Below are 19,130 nucleotides of genomic sequence, written 5' to 3'. Positions count from 1 at the left end.
ATTGAAGGTGCTGACCTCTTTTTACATCATGTCCAATTCCAAATGAATTAACTCTACTAACCTGATGCTGATTACCTTCAATTTTCGCAATACAACCTGGCGTTTATTATCCTGCCCTGAGCTGGGACTGGCTTTCTTTTGGAATCTCTAGTTTTGGTTCGATACAACTGTATACTTGAGGTAAAAACAATGACTGCAGATGCTGGAAACCAGATTCTGGATTAGTGGTGCTGGAAGAGCACAGCAGTTCAGGCAGCATCCAAGGAGCAGCGAAATCGACGTTTCAGGCAAAAGACCTTCATCAGGAATAATGATGAAGAGCTTTTGCCCGAAACATCAATTTCGCTGCTCCTTGGATGCTGCCTGAACTGCTGTGCTCTTCCAGCACCACTAATCCAGACAACTGTATACTTGACAAGGCATCTTCAGTGAGCTGAGTAAGAGATAACCACGAGGGCTAGAGTCATATGCAAACCAGATTTTGCGAGGATATCGGCTTCCATCTTTAAGGATAGGAGCAAAGCAGTTGGTTTTGTGACAATCTGCCAAATGATGGCTGGCTTTATCAATTCCTGATTTGGCTGCCTGATGTTTTTGATGCACAGTGAGTTTGGAACTCACATTCTCTGGATATTTAGTGTAGTAACATGACTTTTACATGACTGTAGCCCACTTTCTAACTTAGACCTGTGTGAATCCATTCCAGGTTGTTATCTGCTATGGTCCCAAATGGGTTGTTGGGTACAGGATCTCCTGTAATCCACAGACACTAAGGGGCCAAACGCCCTAAGATCATAATATATATGAGCAGAAGTAGTCCATTCAGCCTATTGAATGGCAGAGCAGACTCAATGAGATCACTATTGATCTGATAATCCTCAAATCTACTTTCCTGCTTTAACACCAAAACCCTTGATCCCTTCCTGCTTAAAAATCAGAGTATTGCACCTTGAAAATACTTAAATGCCCAGCCTCTTATGCCTCCTGTGGGAAAGAATTCCACAGATTCACAACCCTCTGAAAGAAGAAATTCCTCCTTATCTCTGTCTCAAATGTGTAGCCCTGTTATTCTGTGATGATGTCCTCTGGGTCCTAGACTCTCCCACAAAGGGAAAACAACCTCTCCACATCTATCCTGTCAAGTCCCCAAGAATCTTGTATGTTTCAAAACGCTTACCTCTCATTCTTTTATATTCCAACAAGTACATGCCCAATTGACTCAGACCATGTGATATGCTAATGAACAGCATACATCATCACAGGAAGTGATGTAATGTCACATGATCTTTCTCTTTGTTTTCCTTCACTGGTTTCGAATCTCCAGAGTTTGTTATTGCTGCACATTGTCAAAATACACCACAGCTTATGTCTTTTTGGAGGAAAACAAATAAACATTTATTCTCCTCATAAGACAGTCCCTCGTTTCCTGCTATCAATTGAGTGCAACTTCTCTGGACTGTTGCTAATGCCTACTCAAGGGAGTGGGAGTGGTCCCTCAGAGTGTTGGTCCCTCGGAGCATCAGGAGCATTCCCTCAGAGCGTCAGGAGCATTCCCTCGGAATGTCGGGAGCGTTCCCTCAGAGTGTTGGGAGCATTCCCTCGGAATGTCGGGAGTGTTCCCTCGGAGTGACAGGAGCGCTCCCTCGGAGTGACAGGAGCGCTCCCTCGGAGTGTCACAAGCATTCCCTCGGAGTGTCGGGACCGTTCCCTTGGAATGTCGGGAGTGTTCCCTTGGAGTGTCAGGAGCATTCCCTCAGAGTGTCGGGAGTGTTCCCTCGGAGTGTCTGGAGTATCAGGAGCTTCCCTCGGAATGTCGGGAGTGTTCCCTTGGAATGTCGGGTGTATCGGGAGCATTCCCTCGGAGTGTTGGGAGCATTCCCTTGGAATGTCAGGAGTATCGGGAGCGTTCCCTCAGAGTGTCGGAAGTAGTGGCAGCGGTTCCTTCCCGGGGGGGTTGGCAGCGGTGGGTTTCTTTGCTGAACTGGCAGTCCCAGAAGGTGGTGGTGCCAGTGCCGTAAGCCAGAGTGAGGCACCGGTTGCTTTGATGTGATGGGCCCAGCGTTGAGATTGTGCTGAGTTCCAGACTCAGTGACTGTGTTACTGAGACTTGGCCAGCACAGACTCATGGTGGCAATGATGTCGGTGGTGGCAAGATGCGCCAATGAATGGTGACACAGTTCCAGAGGTGTGGCTCCAGACCGTGACTGGGCCCAGGTACCTGACGGCAGAGGGAGTGGTGTTCCAGCTGCAAGGATTTGGGGTCCTGAGTGTTTGCAGATCAAGGGATGGACTTTGTAGCTTTGTTCCTCTGAGAGCGAGGACTCACGGTGGAGGCGGGGAGTGTGACCTGGCTGTTTCCTTTTCTTTTTGCTGTTTCCTTTATTTCTGATTTTTGTTTTTAATCCCATCTTTTATATGCGAAGGTGGCCCCTGAAAATGGTGACATTGTTTCACTGAGCTCCTGTATTTGTTCCCTGGAGTGCACATGACAGTAAAATCTAAATTTTAAAACCTTTCCTTAGAGTTCTTGAGAAGATTTGTAGCTTGAGTTGTGGATGAAGTAGTGGATTTGTTTGCTGGGTCAGTGTGTTTTTCTCTAAATGTTTCATTGCCTCACTAGGTGACATCATCAGCACATCTTTGATAAAGTTTGGTACTTGCAGTTCGGTCTCTGAGTGGTTTGTTTACAGGGTCAGGTTGAATGTGCCTATTGATTGAGTTCCGGTTGGAGTGCCAGATTTCAAGGAATTCTCTGGCATGTCTCTGTTTTGCCTGTGCTCGGATGGCTACGTTGTCCCAGTAGAATTTTCCCCATTAGAAAAAGCCAATGTTGTCAAGGAGAATACTGAGATCCAGGCTACTAGACTAGATGGGTTTGAGGTTCACAAGGAAGAGGTGTTAGCAATTCGGGAAAGTGTGAAAATGGATAAGTCCCCTGGGCTAGATGGGATTTATCCGAGGATTTTCTAGGAAGCCGGGGAGGAGATTGCAGAGCCTTTGGCTTTGATCCTTACGTCGTTATTGTTGACTGAAGTAGTGCCAGAAGACTAGAGGATAGCAAATGTTGTTCCCTTGTTCAAGAAGGGAAGCAGGGGCAATCCTGGTAATTATAGGCTCGTCAGCCTTACTTCGTTTGTGGGTAAGATGTTGGAAAAGGTTATAAGAGATAGGATTTATAATCATCTGGGAAGGAATAAGTTGATTAGGGATAGTCAACACGGTTTTGTGAAGGGTTGGTCATGCCTCACAAACCTTATTGAGTTCTTTGAGAAGCTGACCAAACTGGATGTGGGTAAAGCGGTTGATTTGTTGTGTGTGGATTTCAGTAAAGTGTTTGATAAGGTTCCCCACGGTAGGCTATTGCAGAAAATAAGGAGGCATGGGAGTGAGGGTGATTTAATAGTTTGGATAAGAAATTGGCTAGCTGAAAGAAGACAGAGGATGGTGGTTGATGGGAAATGTTCATCCTGGGGTTCAATTACTAGTGGAGTACCACAAGGATCTGTTTGGGGTCCACTGCTGTTTATCATTTTTATAAATGACCTGGATGAGAACATTGAAGGATGGGTTAGTAAATCTGGGGATGACCCCAAGGTTGGTGGAGTTGTGGATAGTGCTGAAGGATGTTACAAGTTATAGAGGGACACAGATAAGCTGCAGAGCTGGGCTGAGACATGGTTTAATGTGGAAAAGTGTGAGGCAATTCACTTTGGAAGGAGTAAAAGGAATAAAGAGTACTGGGCTGATGGTAAGATTCTTGGTAGTGTAGATGAACAGAGATCTTAGCGTCCATGTACATAGATCCCTGAAAGTTACCACCCAGATTAATATGGTTGTTAAGAAGGCGTGTTAGCTTTTATTAGTAAAGGGATTGAATTTCGGAGTTGTGAGGTCATGCTGCAGCTGTACAAAACTCTGGTATGGCTGCACTTGTAATATTGCATACAGTTCTGGTCACCACGTTATCGGAAGGATGTGGAAACATTGGAAAGGGTTCAGAAGAGGTATACCAGGATGTTGCCTGGTATGGGGGAAGGTCTTATGAGGAAAAGCTGAGGGATTTGAGGCTGTTTTCACCTCAAGTCCCTCAGCCTTTAATGTTCTAATGTTCTGTAACTGTGCTGTTATGTTCTATGTTCTAATTTGTGTCCTTTATTGTCTGTGTGGTTGGAAATGAGAGAGTACCGGGAGTATCTGGCAGTGGCAAGCTGACGTTCCTGCACTCATCTGGTCAGTTTTCTTCCTGTTTGCCCGATGTAGTGTTTTTTCACAATGTTTGCAGGGTATCTTGCAGATAATGTTTATCCTGTCGAATGTGGGTGTCGGGTCTTTAACATTTCTGAGAAGCTGGTGAAAAGTATTTACTGGTTTATGGGCCATTAATATTCCCAAGGGTCTGGGAATTTATGGTGTTTATTGGGTGTTTATCTCTAATATGCAGACAGGGGACATCGAAATGTCATTACTCTGAGGTAGGAGTCCACTTGTGGAGCACAGCTGAGGGTTTTGTTCTGCTGTGCAAGGACTGTACCAGGTATCTTAACGCTGTAGCTATCAGAAAATAGTTCAATCCCCAACATGTATATCCCCCATTTTGACAAGTGGAGTGTGTTGTATGTGGGGTAATTCCTGAACAAGAAACAAAGGGCTCACAAAGATGCAATGTTTGCAAATTGTGGCGAAATGATCTCCCTCACCTTCAACTCGGTTTTCCCTCGGACCTGTATTCGATAACCTTCGTTCAAACTCCGGAGAATCCTCACTGTGCTCTGGTTGACGTGAATTCGATAAGCTGCAACACAGTGTAGGGGGTGGTGTAATTTTTAACTCATTAACTGTTGTAGTAAGCACATAGTAAGTACAAAGCCACCATTTTAGTCTTCTCTACCTTGTAGTAAGCATGAGCAGACATTCCCCCAGATTTTCATGAATGGAACAATGGAAACAGCTTTCCTCGTGGCTGAGGGACCGCCCACAACCACGGCTGTACGTCATCATCCATATAAGGGAGAAGCGGGGAACTCGAACACTGATTGGCTGGGTGAATAACCAAATAATCTCATCCATCAGGAGGACAGTGGGGAACTTTAACACTCATTGGCTGAGACAGTAGAAGGCCCAGCCCACTCCTACATGTATATAACGTGCGGGGATTACAATCTGTGTGTGTGCCTCGTGGGAAGCCATTGAGGTAACACCCGGTTCTGCAGAATTGAATAAATAGTTTTGGACGAACTCCTCCGTGTCTTTGTTCTTGGGAAGGGAAGCAGAGTGCCTGATGGGGGGTCGCAGAGTCCCCTATCCTGCACAATAGAAATAGGGGTCTTTGGCCACAACAATTAAATAGATGGTAAGAAATACTTTTCTTCCTTCTTACAAGGCTCTTGTCAGGTTGCTTGGGGAAAAAAAAGCCTGCATTTGTGTAGCACCTTTTTGTGGGAACTCAGGCCATCCCAAAGCACATCGTAGCCGCAATGGGGTACTGTGTGCAAGGTGGTCACTGTTGCCACGTGGCAACCAGTTTATATAGAACACGGAGAGAGATTAGATTAAAAAGCAGACAGTTTGTTTTAGTGATGTCTGGTGAGCGATAGACATTGACCCACATATCACCTTCTCCCACCCTTCCACACCGACTCTGATCTGAAATAGTGTCACAGGATCTTTTACGTATTCCTGATAAGGCAGACAGGGGGTCTGTTTAATATCTCCCCTGTGAAATAAACCAGACTTTGCAAGGACTGCTGACCGCCCTTTTCTAAAGGTAAGAATGTACCAGTTGGGTTTTTGTGATAGTCTGTCCAATTCATGACTGGGTTTTACTGATATTTTTTGGTTACATCTAGAATTTCTTTGGAATGGATTTGGAATTCACATTCTCTGGATAGTTTATTGAGTAATGTGGCCACAACGCTATTTTAGCTCGCTCGTGATGGAGCAGTCTTCTCCCAGTTAACCCTCTTTATAAAAGTTTTTCTGAATGGATGGTGACTAATCTTAGTTCATGTTCTTATGTTCTGATTGTGTAGTTATTCCCCCCCCCCCTCCCCCCCAATATAAAGCAATTTCAATGCACTCCCAATGGTGCCCATCCATTCCCAATAGACCCACTCATAAACAATGATTTCTACACATTTTCAACAGAGCCCCCTCATTCCCAATGGCTCCCCCCACTCATTCTGTATGGCCTCCATCTAATCCCAATTACCCCCATGCATTTTCAGTAAAGCCTACTCATTCCCAATGATCCCCACATATTTCTATGGTCTTCACTCATTCCGAATGACTCCCATTCATTTCCAATAGCCCATTTCCATTTCCAAGAGTTCCCAATTATTTTCAAGATGTCCCCAGTCATTCATAATGGCCTCCACTCACTAGCAATAGTTCCCATTCATTCCCAATAGCCCCACTCATTCCCAATGACCCCCACCCACTCTCAATAGCCCCTACCTATTCCCAACGATTACCATTCATTCTCAATGGCTCCCACTCATTTTCAATGTTCCTCTTTTGATCTCAGTGGCTTCTATTCACTCCCCAGTCACTGGAAGACACAAGTGCTCATCTCTCTTTAAGGGGCAGATATTTTCAGAGATCTGGGAAAACTTTATGACCCATTAGAAAATGGCATCAGGATGCTGATGCAGAAATCCTGTCCCATTTCTGGCTGATCCAATCTTTGCTCAGGGGGGATTGAATGATGGCATAATTCACACAGAACAGAAACCTTAACTCTGCAGGGCCATTTGAACGTAGCACTGAGTTCAAACTCACCCCATTTTGGTTCCTCCAAAAGTCCTAACCTGCAGTGTGGGAGTTATCAATCGATCGAGTTAACATAAATATTTTGACGGTTAGATAAGGTCTACTCAGTTGCCATGATCAAAGAAATGTTTTAAATCCTCTGCTGTTTAAACATGAAATACCAGACTAAATTTGACAACAGATTTAAATAATACTTGGTGTACATTGACCCCCAACAGAGAAATTGCAGGATTTTGACCCAGCTATATTTCCAAGTCAAGATGGAGAATAGTTTGGAGGGAAACTTGCAGATAGTGGCATTTACATGTATCTGTTGTTCCTGTCCCTCTAAAATGGTAGTGAACACGGTTTTGGAAGGTGCTATCTACTTGAACACCTGACCTGTGAGCTAGAAATGGAGGAATAGGAGTGATTAGACAGTTGTCTCACAAAGCCCGTACAGGTATAATTGACTGAATGGCCTCCTCCTACAGGTATGAAATTGCCGATACAAGTGAGAAGGTAAGGCTGTGTCTGATGGAGTGGGTGAAGGCATGTTTAAAGTTAGAACAATAATCAGAATAAATAATCAGTCTTTGTTTGGAACCTCAGCTAATTAATATGGGAAGCCTAAGATGTTATTCTGACTGGACAGTACTTACGCAGGCCTGTGGATTCCATGCGTGAAGCTGTGTTAATTGTATCTCCAAAGAGGCAGTATCTGGGCATGGTTAGTCCCACCACTCCTGCCACACATGGCCCTGTGAGGGAGGCAAGAGAGGAAAGGTTGAAAGCTTTCATCATCTTTGTAAAGACTGCACTCTGAGCGAGTGAGGGTAATACCACAACGTCTAGATCTGGTGGCGCTAAAGAACATGTTTCCCACTCCATGTTTTTGTTAAAAGAGACAACTGTGGAATTTTATCTAAGGCATGTGAAAAAAGACAGGGACTTCCATTATTTTTTGTAACCCCTTTCAATGCTCAGGATGTCACAAAGTTTTTTAGAATTAGAATTCCTTGCAGTGTGATCCTTCGGCCCAGCAAGTCCACACCAACCCTCTGAAGAGTAAGCCATCCAGACCCATTCTCCTACATTTCGCCCTGACTAATGCACTTCATCTACACATCACTGAACACTATAGGCAATTTAGCATGGCCAATTCTCCTAACCTCCACATCTTTGGTTTGTGGGAGGAAACACTGGGAGAATGTGCAAACTCCACACAGAGAGTCGCCTGAGGTTAGAATCGAACTTGGGTCCCTGGCACTGTGAGGCAGCAATGCTAACCGCTGAGCCACCCTTTATAGCCAATGAAATACTTGTGAAGTGTCATCACTGCTGAAGTGTAGGAAACCCAGTGGCCAATTTGTACACAGGATGGCTCCACAAACAGCAAAATGTCAGGAATTTGGAATCAGCTTTTTTTTTTTTGGCATACTCTTTGGAGGGTAAAGATTGATGAGGATACCAGCCGAGCTCACCTGATCTTCAAAATTGTATGGTGGGGTCTTTTACATCCTCCTGTGAGGGCACATGGAACTTCAATGTACAGTAATGAGAAATTGTCACTGGCCAAAAAGCAGACTCATAAAAACAAAATACTGAATGCTGGGGTAACTCAGCTGCTCTGGCAGTGGAGAGAGAAATGGAGTTAACATTTCAAGTCTGAAACATATAACTCTGTTTTTCACTTTACTGTCGGTCCTGCTGAGTTTCTCCAGCACTTTGTTTTCAGTGCTAGCACTAGCAGCCCAGATTTTATATTCATGTTTCCAAAGTGGGACCTGAACCCATGAAGTTTAAACTCAGAGACCAGAGTCCTACCCAACAGAGCTCTGAGTGAAGGAATAGTTTAAGGGATAGAACATAGAACATAGAACAATACAGCACAGAACAGGCCCTTCGGCCCACGATGTTGTGCCGAACATTTGTCCTAGCTTAAGCACCCATCCATGTACCTATCCAATTGCCGCTTTCAGGTCACCAATGATTCTGACTCTGCCACTCCCGCAGGCAGCGCATTCCATGCCCCCACTACTCTCTGGGTAAAGAACCTACCCCTGACATCCCCCTATACCTTCCACCCTTCACCTTAAATTTATGTCCCCTTGTAACACTCTGTTGTACCCGGGGAAAAAGTTTCTGACTGTCTACTCTATCTATTCCTCTGATCATCTTATAAACCTCTATCAAGTCACCCCTCATCCTTCGCCGTTCCAATGAGAAAAGGCCTAGCACTCTCAACCTATCCTCGTACGACCTATTCTCCATTCCAGGCAACATCCTGGTAAATCTTCTCTGCACCCTCTCCAAAGCTTCCACATCTTTCCTAAAGTGAGGCGACCAGAACTGCACACAGTACTCCAAATGTGGCCTTACCAAGGTCCTATACAGCTGCAACATCACCTCACGACTCTTGAATTCAATCCCTCTGCTAATGAACGCTAATACACCATAGGCCTTCTTACAAGCTCTATCCACCTGAGTGGCAGCTTTCAAAGAGCTATGAACATAGACGCCAAGATCCCCCTGCTCCTCCACCTTACTAAGAACCCTACCGTTAACCCTGTATTCCGCATTCTTATTTGTCCTTCCAAAATGGACAACCTCACACTTGACAGGGTTGAACTCCATCTGCCACTCCTCAGCCCAGCTCTGCATCATATCTAAGTCCCTTTGCAGCCGACAACAGCCCTCCTCACTATCCAAAATGCAGGCAAATGGGGCTAGTTTACTTTGGAAAACTTGGTCAGCATGCAAGAGTTGTATCGAAGGATCTGTTTCCATGGTGTCTGACTCTTGGCCTCTATAAATGACGTTTAATTTTGAGTCTTATAGGAGCTAGCTTTTCACTTGATGCTTAACCCATCCATTACATAAACTGACAGTTCTTTGCCTCCATTTTACCTCGGAGTGGGATTATTCCATGTGTGGTGTAGGGTAGAGTCATGGTGAGGCCAGGGAGAGATTTTAACTTGCAGCCCTCAATTCCATACCCAGTCCCATACCCCCACTTAGACTCACCATAGATCAGTGAATGCCTGGACGATGGGAGTGAAAATTCAGACAGTATCATGATTCCAAGGGACAGGGGACCCCTAGGTCTGACAAATGGCGAGCAGGGAAGGACAGATAGCCCAGAGATAGTTGTGATTGGATTGCAGCCATGGAAGGGTGCAAGGTTTCCTTGTGAAGTTTGGAGAAGAAAGTATGCCCCCTCCTGGATCATCTCAGGCATGGCAGCTGGTGACAAGTGGTGTTCAGCAAGACTCCTTGTTGGGAACACAACTTTTCACTTTATACATTAACAATCTCGATGAAGGAACTGAGGGCATTCTGGCTGAGTTTGCAGATGATACAAAGATAAGTAGAGGGACAGGTAGCATTGACGAGGCAGGAGGCTGCAGGATTTAGAGAATGGACAAAGTGGCAGATGGAGTAGAACGTGAGAAATTGTAAGGACAGAAGAATAGAAGCATGGACAAATTTCTAAATGGGGAGAAAATTCAGAAGTCTGAAGTGCAAAGAGACTTGAGAGTCTAGTCCAGGAGTTTCTCAAAGTTGAGTCCGTAGTTAGGAAGGCATATGCAATGTTGGCAATTATTTTGAGAGGACTTGAATATAAAAGCAGGGATGTGCTTCTGAAGCTCTGTAATGCTCTGCTCAGACCACATTTGGAGTATCGTGCGCAGGTTTGGGCCCCATATCTCAGGAAGGATGTACTGGCCCTGGAGCGTGTTCAGAGGAGGTTCACGGGAATGATTCCAGGAATGAAAAGGTTAACATATGAGGAACATGTAAGCACTCTGGGTTTATACTCGATCGAGTTTAGAAGGATGGGGGGGATCTAATTGAAACATACAGAATATTGAATGGCCTGGACAGAGTGGATGTTGGGAAGATGCTTCCATTGGTAGGAGAGACTAAGACCCAAGGGCACAATCTTTAAGTAAAGGGAAGACCCTTTAGAACAGAGATAAGGAGAAACTTCTTCAGCCAGAAAATAGTGAATCTATGGAATTCACTGCTACAGAAGGCTGTGGAGGCCAGGTCATTGAGTGTAGTTATGACGGACTCAGATGGATTCTTGAGTATCAAGGGGATCAAGAGTTACCGGAAGAAAGAGGGAGAGTGGGGTTGAGAAACATGACAGTCATGATTGAATGGCAGAGCAGATTTGATGGGCTGAATGGCCTAATTTCTGCTTTGATGTCTGATGGTTTTATAAGGGCATTACCACACAAGCCTGTTGATATGGAATGCTGTTCAAACTTATTTCACAAAGCCCCTTGCAGCCAATGGAATACTTTTGAACTGCAAGATACCCAGTGGCCAATTTGTACACAGCAAGCTCCCATAAATAGACGAGAATTTCCAGAGAGCCTGTTTGTTGTGATGCTGTGCCTGTTATCTCCCAGTTCTGACCACCTCTACCTCAGAGGGAAGTGAAACCTCAGTTTTTGAGTACGTACAGTAGAGACTGATACGGAGAGGATGCGTGGATATTGGGATAATGCAGGAAGATGGAGCTCAGGTGGGGGAATGTGCCATGATCTTGTTGGATTGCAGATCAAACTTGACAAGCTGCAAGGTCCAATAAATGATAGGGTTTTGATTCCGTTATTCACTGTCTGAAGGAGTGCCCAATGGTTCGGGGGAACATGTCGTGAGGCAGAATTGGGCTTAAAAGAAGTGGGTAAGGCTCACCCCCACCACTCTGGTGGAAACTAGGGGCAGGTTGGTTGCAGAGAGGATGGATGGGAGAAACAAAATCAATATTCGCGGAATCACAGACTTATTCTGATGTAGAACGAGGCCATTCAGCCCACCTTGTCTGCACCAGCTCTTTGAATGACCGTTACAACTTAACACTGTTCTCCGACCTTTTCTCCCATACCCTGAACATCGAGTATTGAAGACGAACATCGAAAGCCCTCTTGTATTTCATTTTGAGAAAGTTATTAATAATTAACTTTATCTATCACAAATTAATATCGATGTCCTAGTCCACGCTGTGGGATCCCAAAATTTGATCATGAGAAAATCTCTCCCAGGACCTCACTCATTTCAAAACAGTGGTTACTCAGGAATCCCATTCACAAACAGCTCTGAGCCAACGCCCTCACCTGAATGCATCCCTATCCTTATCTTGATGGGGACATCAGGCATGTGTCTCATTTTGAAGGTACCCACTGAGCTGAGGATGTCCAGGGACATATTGGCTATCTCAGCAGCGTGCTTATTGCCGTTTCTCTTCGGGAGACCTGATGCCACCATGTAAGCATCACCAATGGTTTCGACCTGCAAACAATTGAAGGATATGCCAGAATTTATCTAATTCTCCAGTACTTTGCAACGGACACAATTATCCCTGTTTTTACCATCCGCAGCCATGATTTCACCTACATTGTGCATCTAAGCTCTAGAATTTCACTGACCCTCCATCCCAACCACCCAGTCTCTGTCTCTTTCTCTCTCTCTGTCTCTGTCTCTCTGTCTCTCTGTCTCTGTCTCTCTGTCTCTGTCTCTGTCTCTGTCTCTCTCTCTCTCTCTCTGTCTCTGTCTCTGTCTCTGTCTCTGTCTCTCTGTCTCTCTGTCTCTCTCTCTTTCTATCTGTCTCTCTCTGTCTGTCTGTCTCTCTCTCTGTCCCCTCTCCGTCTCCCTCTCTCCGTCTCCCTCTCTCCGTCTCCCTCTCTCCGTCTCCCTCTCTCCGTCTCCCTCTCTCCGTCTCCCTCTCTCCGTCTCCCTCTCTCCGTCTCCCTCTCTCCGTCTCCCTCTCTCTCAATCTCCCTCTCTCCGTCTCTCTCTCTCCATCTCTCTCTCTCAATCTCTCTCTCTCAATCTCTCTCAATCTCTCTCTCTCAATCTCTCTCTCTCTCTCTCTCTCCGTCTCTCTTGAACGCCTGGAAAATAAATTGAAATAAAGCATAATAAAAACCTTTCAAGCCTTTAAAATGAACAAACAGGGAAAAAAAGATAAATAAAAGCTGTTTAAAAAATAATAGTTTTTAAAGCGTTTTTTATAACACCATCTGAGCACGGTGGCACAGTGGTTACCACTGCTGCCTCACAGCACTGAGGACCCAAGTTTGATTCCCGCCTCAGACGACTGTCTGTGTGGAGTTTGCACATTCTCCCCGTGTCTGTGTGGGTCTCATCCAGGTGCTCCAGTTTCCTCCCACAGTCCAAAGACGTGCAGGTTAGGTGGATTGGCTATGGAAATGTAGGGTTAGGGTGGGGGTGGGGGGGAATGCTGTTTGGAGGGTCAGTATGGACTTGATGGGCTGAATGGCCTGCTTCCACTCTGTAGGGATTGTATGATTATGTAAGTGTGTGGTTTGAAGAAATCAGAGATGAGCACGCACAGTCAGAATTTATCTTTGAATGGTTGGTTATTAAGGGAGGTCAGTGAGGTGTTAAAGAACCCACCTTCATATTTGATAATCAGGTTTGTATCTTGTCCAATAACCTTCTCTCAGCAAATGGAAATAAAAGACCATTGTCATCTGTGAAGAGAGTATTTGCTGACACCATCCATTAAAGGTTTTCATTTTCTTCATGTTTAAGGGTTTGTTGGGTTTCCATCATTCTTCATTTCAGTGTATTTTGGAGATATCACTACGATGCAGCCTTACTCAAGAGAATGTCACCTCTGATGGTGCCGCACTTTGTCAGTGTAGAGAGTCAGCACAGATCAAACTCTGGCTAAAGACTCAATCAGCAACCAGTTTCTAACTGGGAGCTAGCAACAACTGAGGGATGGCAAGTGATGATACACATAGACAGAGTGGATGGGAAAACATGCACCCCTTTATGGAAAGGTCAATAACTCGGGAGCATACAATTAAACTAAAATGTAGAGCTGCCATAGAGCTTTTCTCTCATTCGACAGATGACCAGTGGTGCTTTAACCTAAGGGTTAGCACACCTCAGACATAAGGCATACCCTTCATTGTAACCTCAGTCAGTGAGGAAATTGGACCCACACTTTACATGTCACACTGCATTACAAGCTAGCCAGCCAACCACCTGAGCTAACCAGCCCCCACTGGATTCAGTTGCTCAGTGGAAGAATTAGAAGGATGTAATAATTAGAGAGAGAGAGAGTGTGTGTATGTGTGTGTATCACACAGAATGAGTGAATGGTTATGATAATGAAATAGTCATTTGCATGATACAATGGCACTGGAGGCAGTCCACACAATTTTCACCAGGCTGATACCAAGTATGGAAGGACTGTCTGATGAGGAGAGATTGACTAGATTGGGCCTGTATTCATTGCAGAGTAAAAACAATGACTGCAGATGCTGGAAACCAGAGTCTATCCACCCTTCAGGCTCTCTGCCTGTATTCCTGATGAAGGGCTTTTGCCCGAAACATCGATTTTACTGCTCCTCGGATGCTGGCTGAACTGCTGTGCTTTTCCAGCACCACTCTAATCTAGACCCTGTATTCATTGTAGTATAGAAGAATAAGAGGTAAAATTATTGAAACATACAAGGTTCTTAGATAATTTGACAAATTAGATGTGAAAAGATTGTTTCCCTTGTGGGAGGGTCTAGGACCAGAGGGTACAATCTCAGAATAAGGTGTCACACATTTAAGATGGAGAAATAGAATTTTTTTTTTCACTCAGACAGTAGTGAATCTATGAATTTTCTTTACCACAGAGAGGGCTTCGAGGCTGAGTCATTAAGTATATGCAAGGCTGATTTTTTAATCAGGAAGGGAGTCGAAGGTCATGGGGAAAAGGCAGGAAAGTAGAGTTGAGGATTGTCAGATCAGCTGAAATCTCATTGAATGCTGGAGCAGACTTGATGGGCTGAATGGCCTACTTCTGCTCCAGTGTTTTGTGGTCTTATAATGATGTAATAGTGACTAAACCAATGACAAGCAAGACTCTGAGAAGAAGAGAGAATAGTCTGTCCAGCAGAGAGATGGAACCTACCCGAGTCAGACCCTGGTCTCTCATAAATCGAGGAAAAACTTCCTGATTAAAACAGGCTACAAATTACCCAAAGAGAGCTCCAGAAATTGATAATCAAACCACAACCACTGAGCAATTTGCATTTTAAACCCTCATTACATTTTTAAAATACACAAGATGTGAGTTTGAGGTGCTGTAATCTACAATGTTAAAGACCAACATTTGGAATGTGAGGTTAGGCTGGATTGTTTATTTTTGGCTGGCATGGACTCAATGGGCTAAATGGCCTCCTTGCTATTATTTATCTATTTTATTTCACAAGCTAAGGTTATATCTCAGATCTTTCATGCATTATCTAATCTTTAATATTGGCTAAAGTAACCTTGAGGCCAAAAGCAAAATATAGGGAAATGTTTCCAATTCCTGATCATGTTATACCAGCAACCCTTGTTGATCTTCAACTAAAGGCAGATTCAAACTCCGTGTGACATTCACCATGATCCATCAACCCCCTGACACTTGCTGTCAAAGTTGGATGGATTGTCTTATGAGGAAAGTTTGGACAGACTAGGCTTCTATTTACTGGAGTTCAGAAGAGTAATGGGCAACTTGATTGAACCATCTGAAACAGTGAGGGGGGTCTTCACAGAGCGGATGTGGAGAGGAATTGAATTGAACCGTTTAGACAGAGATGAGGCAAATGCTTTTCTCTCAGAGGGTTGTGTGTCTGGAATTCTCTTCCTCAAATGCAGAACGTTTGAATATTATTAAGTAAGAAATGGATAGATGCCTGGTCAGCAAGAGGCTGAAATATTATTGATGGAAGTGGGAATGAATAGTTGAGGCAACAAGTGAATCTGCCAAGATCGTACTAAGTGAGAGAACAGATACCCACTCCTGCTCCTCAACCATGTTCATGTCTTTGTTTGTTGGAATATCATGGGTCACACATAAAAAATGAGCAAGGGATTTTTATGTTCCCTGAAACAATATTTCAGTAAGGAGCCAATACATTCTGGAAGAACTTCAAAGCAGTGTTCTCAGAGAGTAAGAGGTTAGAATTATGAAGAGAGACTTAAGCAGACAGAGCTTTGTTTTCTTCATTGAAGACCAGGAGGTTTAAGGGTGATGTTCAAACTGAGGGATTATTGGTTGCTTATTTCAATAGAAATAGCGTGCAAAGGTGTGGAGAAAAGGCAGGAGATTGGCGATTATTAATGATGTTCATTGGATAAGCACAATGGGCCAAATGGTCTCCTTCTGTGGCATAACAATTGTGATTGCTAACTTGTTTCCATTAGTTTTCCAAATGTTCATGTGAAGCCAAAATTTAAGATAATTGTGAAAAAGAATTACAGCAAAAAAACTCTTCACAGGATGATTAAAACGGGAATGTGCAAGTTTGGAGAGGGAATTTGAGTGTTGCTTGAAAGAACCAAGATTAGAGAACACATTTCATAACCTAAAGATGTCCCAAAGTGCACGATGTCTTTTTATTTAACCTGTTTTTCTGATCAATCTGTTCAGAAATGTTATTACACGCCTCTGGAGCAGTGGCACTTGATCCTGGACCAGTGATAGGAACACTACCACTGTGTCACAAGATGGTCCAATGAAAAGGTTAATGAAATACTTTGGAATTGCATCATTGATGTAATATAAGAAATACAGCAGCCAATCAGTGCACCACTCAGGGTTTTGTGATCATAGAGTCGACTATTTGATCTTCGTGGTTATTAGGTCAGTAAACCAGAGAGAATTCCCCTGCTTTTCCAAAATAGTAGCTGGGGATTTTTCTTTAACGTATGTGAGAGTGTATGGGTCGGTGTTCATGGTTGTGAGTGTGAGTGTGGGTGTGTATGTTTGTGTGGATTGGCCTTAACTGAATGTGTAATCCAGAAGGTGGCAGCTCTGATAGTGCCACACTTCCTCATTTCTTTATTTAAAAATGTAATTCCTGAACCCAAACTAGGAATCTACCACTTAGGTTTGGAGTCATCCTTCCCTAAAAGGCTGGTAATGAACTCGATGGATTTTCCCACCCCAGCGGGTTGGCATGGACATCATTTGTCTCTGAATTCCAGAATTTTTAATTCAAATTCCACCATCTGCTATGGTAGGGATTTGAACCCAGGTCCCCTAAACATTGCCTGGGTTTCTGGATTACTTGTGATAGTACCATTAGACCATCACCTCCCCTCACTGCCAGGGAGCTCAATGTATACCATGTTCTCTCTCCTAAATTGCACTTCTCCATTTTAATCACCCTGTGAAGATTTTTTTCTTATATTTCTTTTTAATGATTACCTTAAGTTCTGTCCTCAAGTAAACATTTGGAAAACCAGAGGGAGCATATTAGCAATCTCACTTGTAATGGCACAGGAGGCTATTTGGCCCATTGAGCCTGCAGCAGCTCATTCAATGTACATCATTACCTAGCACTTGCATTCTAACTTCTAACTTCAAACACAAGCTTGCTAACCACTGAGCGACAGTGAAGGCAGTCTCAGAGGCAGCACCAATGGGACTAGCTCTTCTTTGATCCCTAACCACATTGACATTCCTGTCTCAAATGTCGCCAGAGGATTCCTTACCTTGTAAACATCGTGATTGCCTAAAACAGCATCGAACAAAGTGTAGAGGTCGTTCAAGAGGTCAATGACCTGTATAGGCTCACTCAATGCCGATATGGTTGTGAAGCCAACAATGTCACTAAAGTAGATGGTCACCTGGTCAAAATATTCAGGTTCTACATTCCCACCCGTTTTCAAAGCTTCAGCAACAGATCTGGAAGAGAAAGAGAATGAAAAGTAACATGATGATAGACAATTACAACCTTTAGATTTTGCAATAGGAAATTAAATTGCTAGTTTGGCTTCTGTTGAAGGATCATTGGATTCAAGACGTTGACTCTGTTCCCTCACTTACAAATGCTGCCAGACCTGCTGAGTTTCTCCAGCAGTTTCTGCTTTGGCTTCAGATCTCCAGTTCCTTGTTTTAAGCTAGTTTTCTGATGCTTACATAGTTGGATGATGAAACCAACTTTATCATTGTACTAAACACAAGCATGTCAGAGTTTCTTACCTACTCTAAAATGAACTGGGAAACTCGCTTAAAAAAATCAGGTTGGGGGAGGGGGGCAGAAAGGAACAGACATCCCAGATTGGAAACATTAACTCTATCTCTCTACTTTTCACAAAATGCTGCCAGACCTGTTGAGTTTCTTCAGCACATCCTTCTATTATCATGAGCATTCCCTGAATCTTCATAGAAACATTGACAGTGAGAGTGCACATTCTTGCACCTTCAGCACTGGCAAAGTCCATGGGAAACCTCAGCTCGAGCGATTGCTTAGTATGTAATTTACTCACGGAGGTAACATCTGCGACAGAAGTTTCTCAGTTTTCTGTTTCTCGACCTCTAGTTCTTCAGTACGTTCACGGATTAAATCCTCGAGGTTGCTGGAGTACTGTTCAAGCATTCGAAGCATTGAGTCAATGATATTTGTCTTTTTCCCCTTGTTTATGGTTTTGAACTGCGGGAGAGACAACAAGGAGTCCATCAAATATCCATTCTCTGGGATAATCATTAGAAAGGCAAGACTTGCATTTATCTGGCTCCCTTCACACCCTCAGGATAAGCTTAAACTCATTACACCCAATGGCATGCTTCTTAAAGTGTAGACCCTGTTGCAATGTCAGACAATGTAGTAGTTTGGTTTGTGCAGAGGAGGCTTCCTCAAACAGTAATGGGATATTGATTGAGTCACCTGCCAATAGGAACAGGCAAATAGAAGCAACTAGTTCCTTTGATACATTTGTTGTGTGGTTCCTGGGGCTAAGTCAGCAACCATTGCTCACTGTTGGTGAAAAGCAGGAACACACGAATACTCAAGTCCAGTGGAACTTTATGGTTCTCTCAAGAGTTGTTGGATACAAAAAGCCAGAAGTAATGCTTCAGTTATTTAAAACATTTTTTTTTCAAAATGAATCTCAAATTTCCCTTGAGAATATGGCAGTGAGCTAGCTGAGTAGTGTGCAAGCCTATTTCAGAGGGCAGTTAGGAGTCAGATACATTGCTGTGGGTTTGGAGTTACACCAGGTAATCAAAGAATCCCTACAGTGTGGAAGCAGGCCATTCAGCCCATCAAATTCACACTGACCCTCCATAGAACATCCCACCTCAACCTATCTTAGCCTGCACACTATGGATAATTTAGCATGGCCAATCCGTTTAACCTGCACATCTTCAGACCGTGGGAGGAAACCAGAGCACCCAGACACAGGGAGAACATACAAATGCCACACAGGCAGTTATTCAAGGGTAGAATTGAACCCAGGTCCCTGGTGATGTGAGACAGCAATGCTAACCACTAAGTCATTATGGCAGATAATTCTCTAAAGGACATTAGTCAATCAGTTGGATTTTTAATTACAATCTGTTAGTTTCATGG

The 19,130-nt window shown here is 43.8% G+C and overlaps 1 protein-coding gene across 3 annotated transcripts in view; it reads right to left on the bottom strand.

Annotated features, from left to right (window-relative positions):
* gucy2f (guanylate cyclase 2F, retinal) overlaps positions 1-19,130 on the bottom strand; it is a 240,884-nt gene that overhangs the window by 162,967 nt on the left and 58,787 nt on the right. For all 3 annotated transcript variants that reach the window (XM_043692449.2, XM_087988421.1, XM_043692450.2), the window contains 5 exons: positions 18,049-18,212; positions 17,272-17,464; positions 11,877-12,051; positions 7,410-7,508; positions 4,698-4,792 (listed from right to left, as the gene is read on the bottom strand). In XM_043692449.2, coding sequence (XP_043548384.2) covers positions 4,698-4,792; positions 7,410-7,508; positions 11,877-12,051; positions 17,272-17,464; positions 18,049-18,212 — 726 coding nt within the window. The remainder of the gene's footprint in view (positions 1-4,697; positions 4,793-7,409; positions 7,509-11,876; positions 12,052-17,271; positions 17,465-18,048; positions 18,213-19,130) is intronic.

This window comes from Chiloscyllium plagiosum, unplaced genomic scaffold, assembly GCF_037043375.1.
Source record: "Chiloscyllium plagiosum isolate Xiang-an unplaced genomic scaffold, Cpla_swu_hap1 HiC_scaffold_6, whole genome shotgun sequence".
In the NCBI taxonomy this organism is placed as follows: Eukaryota; Metazoa; Chordata; class Chondrichthyes; order Orectolobiformes; family Hemiscylliidae; genus Chiloscyllium; species Chiloscyllium plagiosum.
Note: the sequence above shows the minus strand (reverse complement) of the source record. Positions and strands in the feature narration are given on the sequence as shown.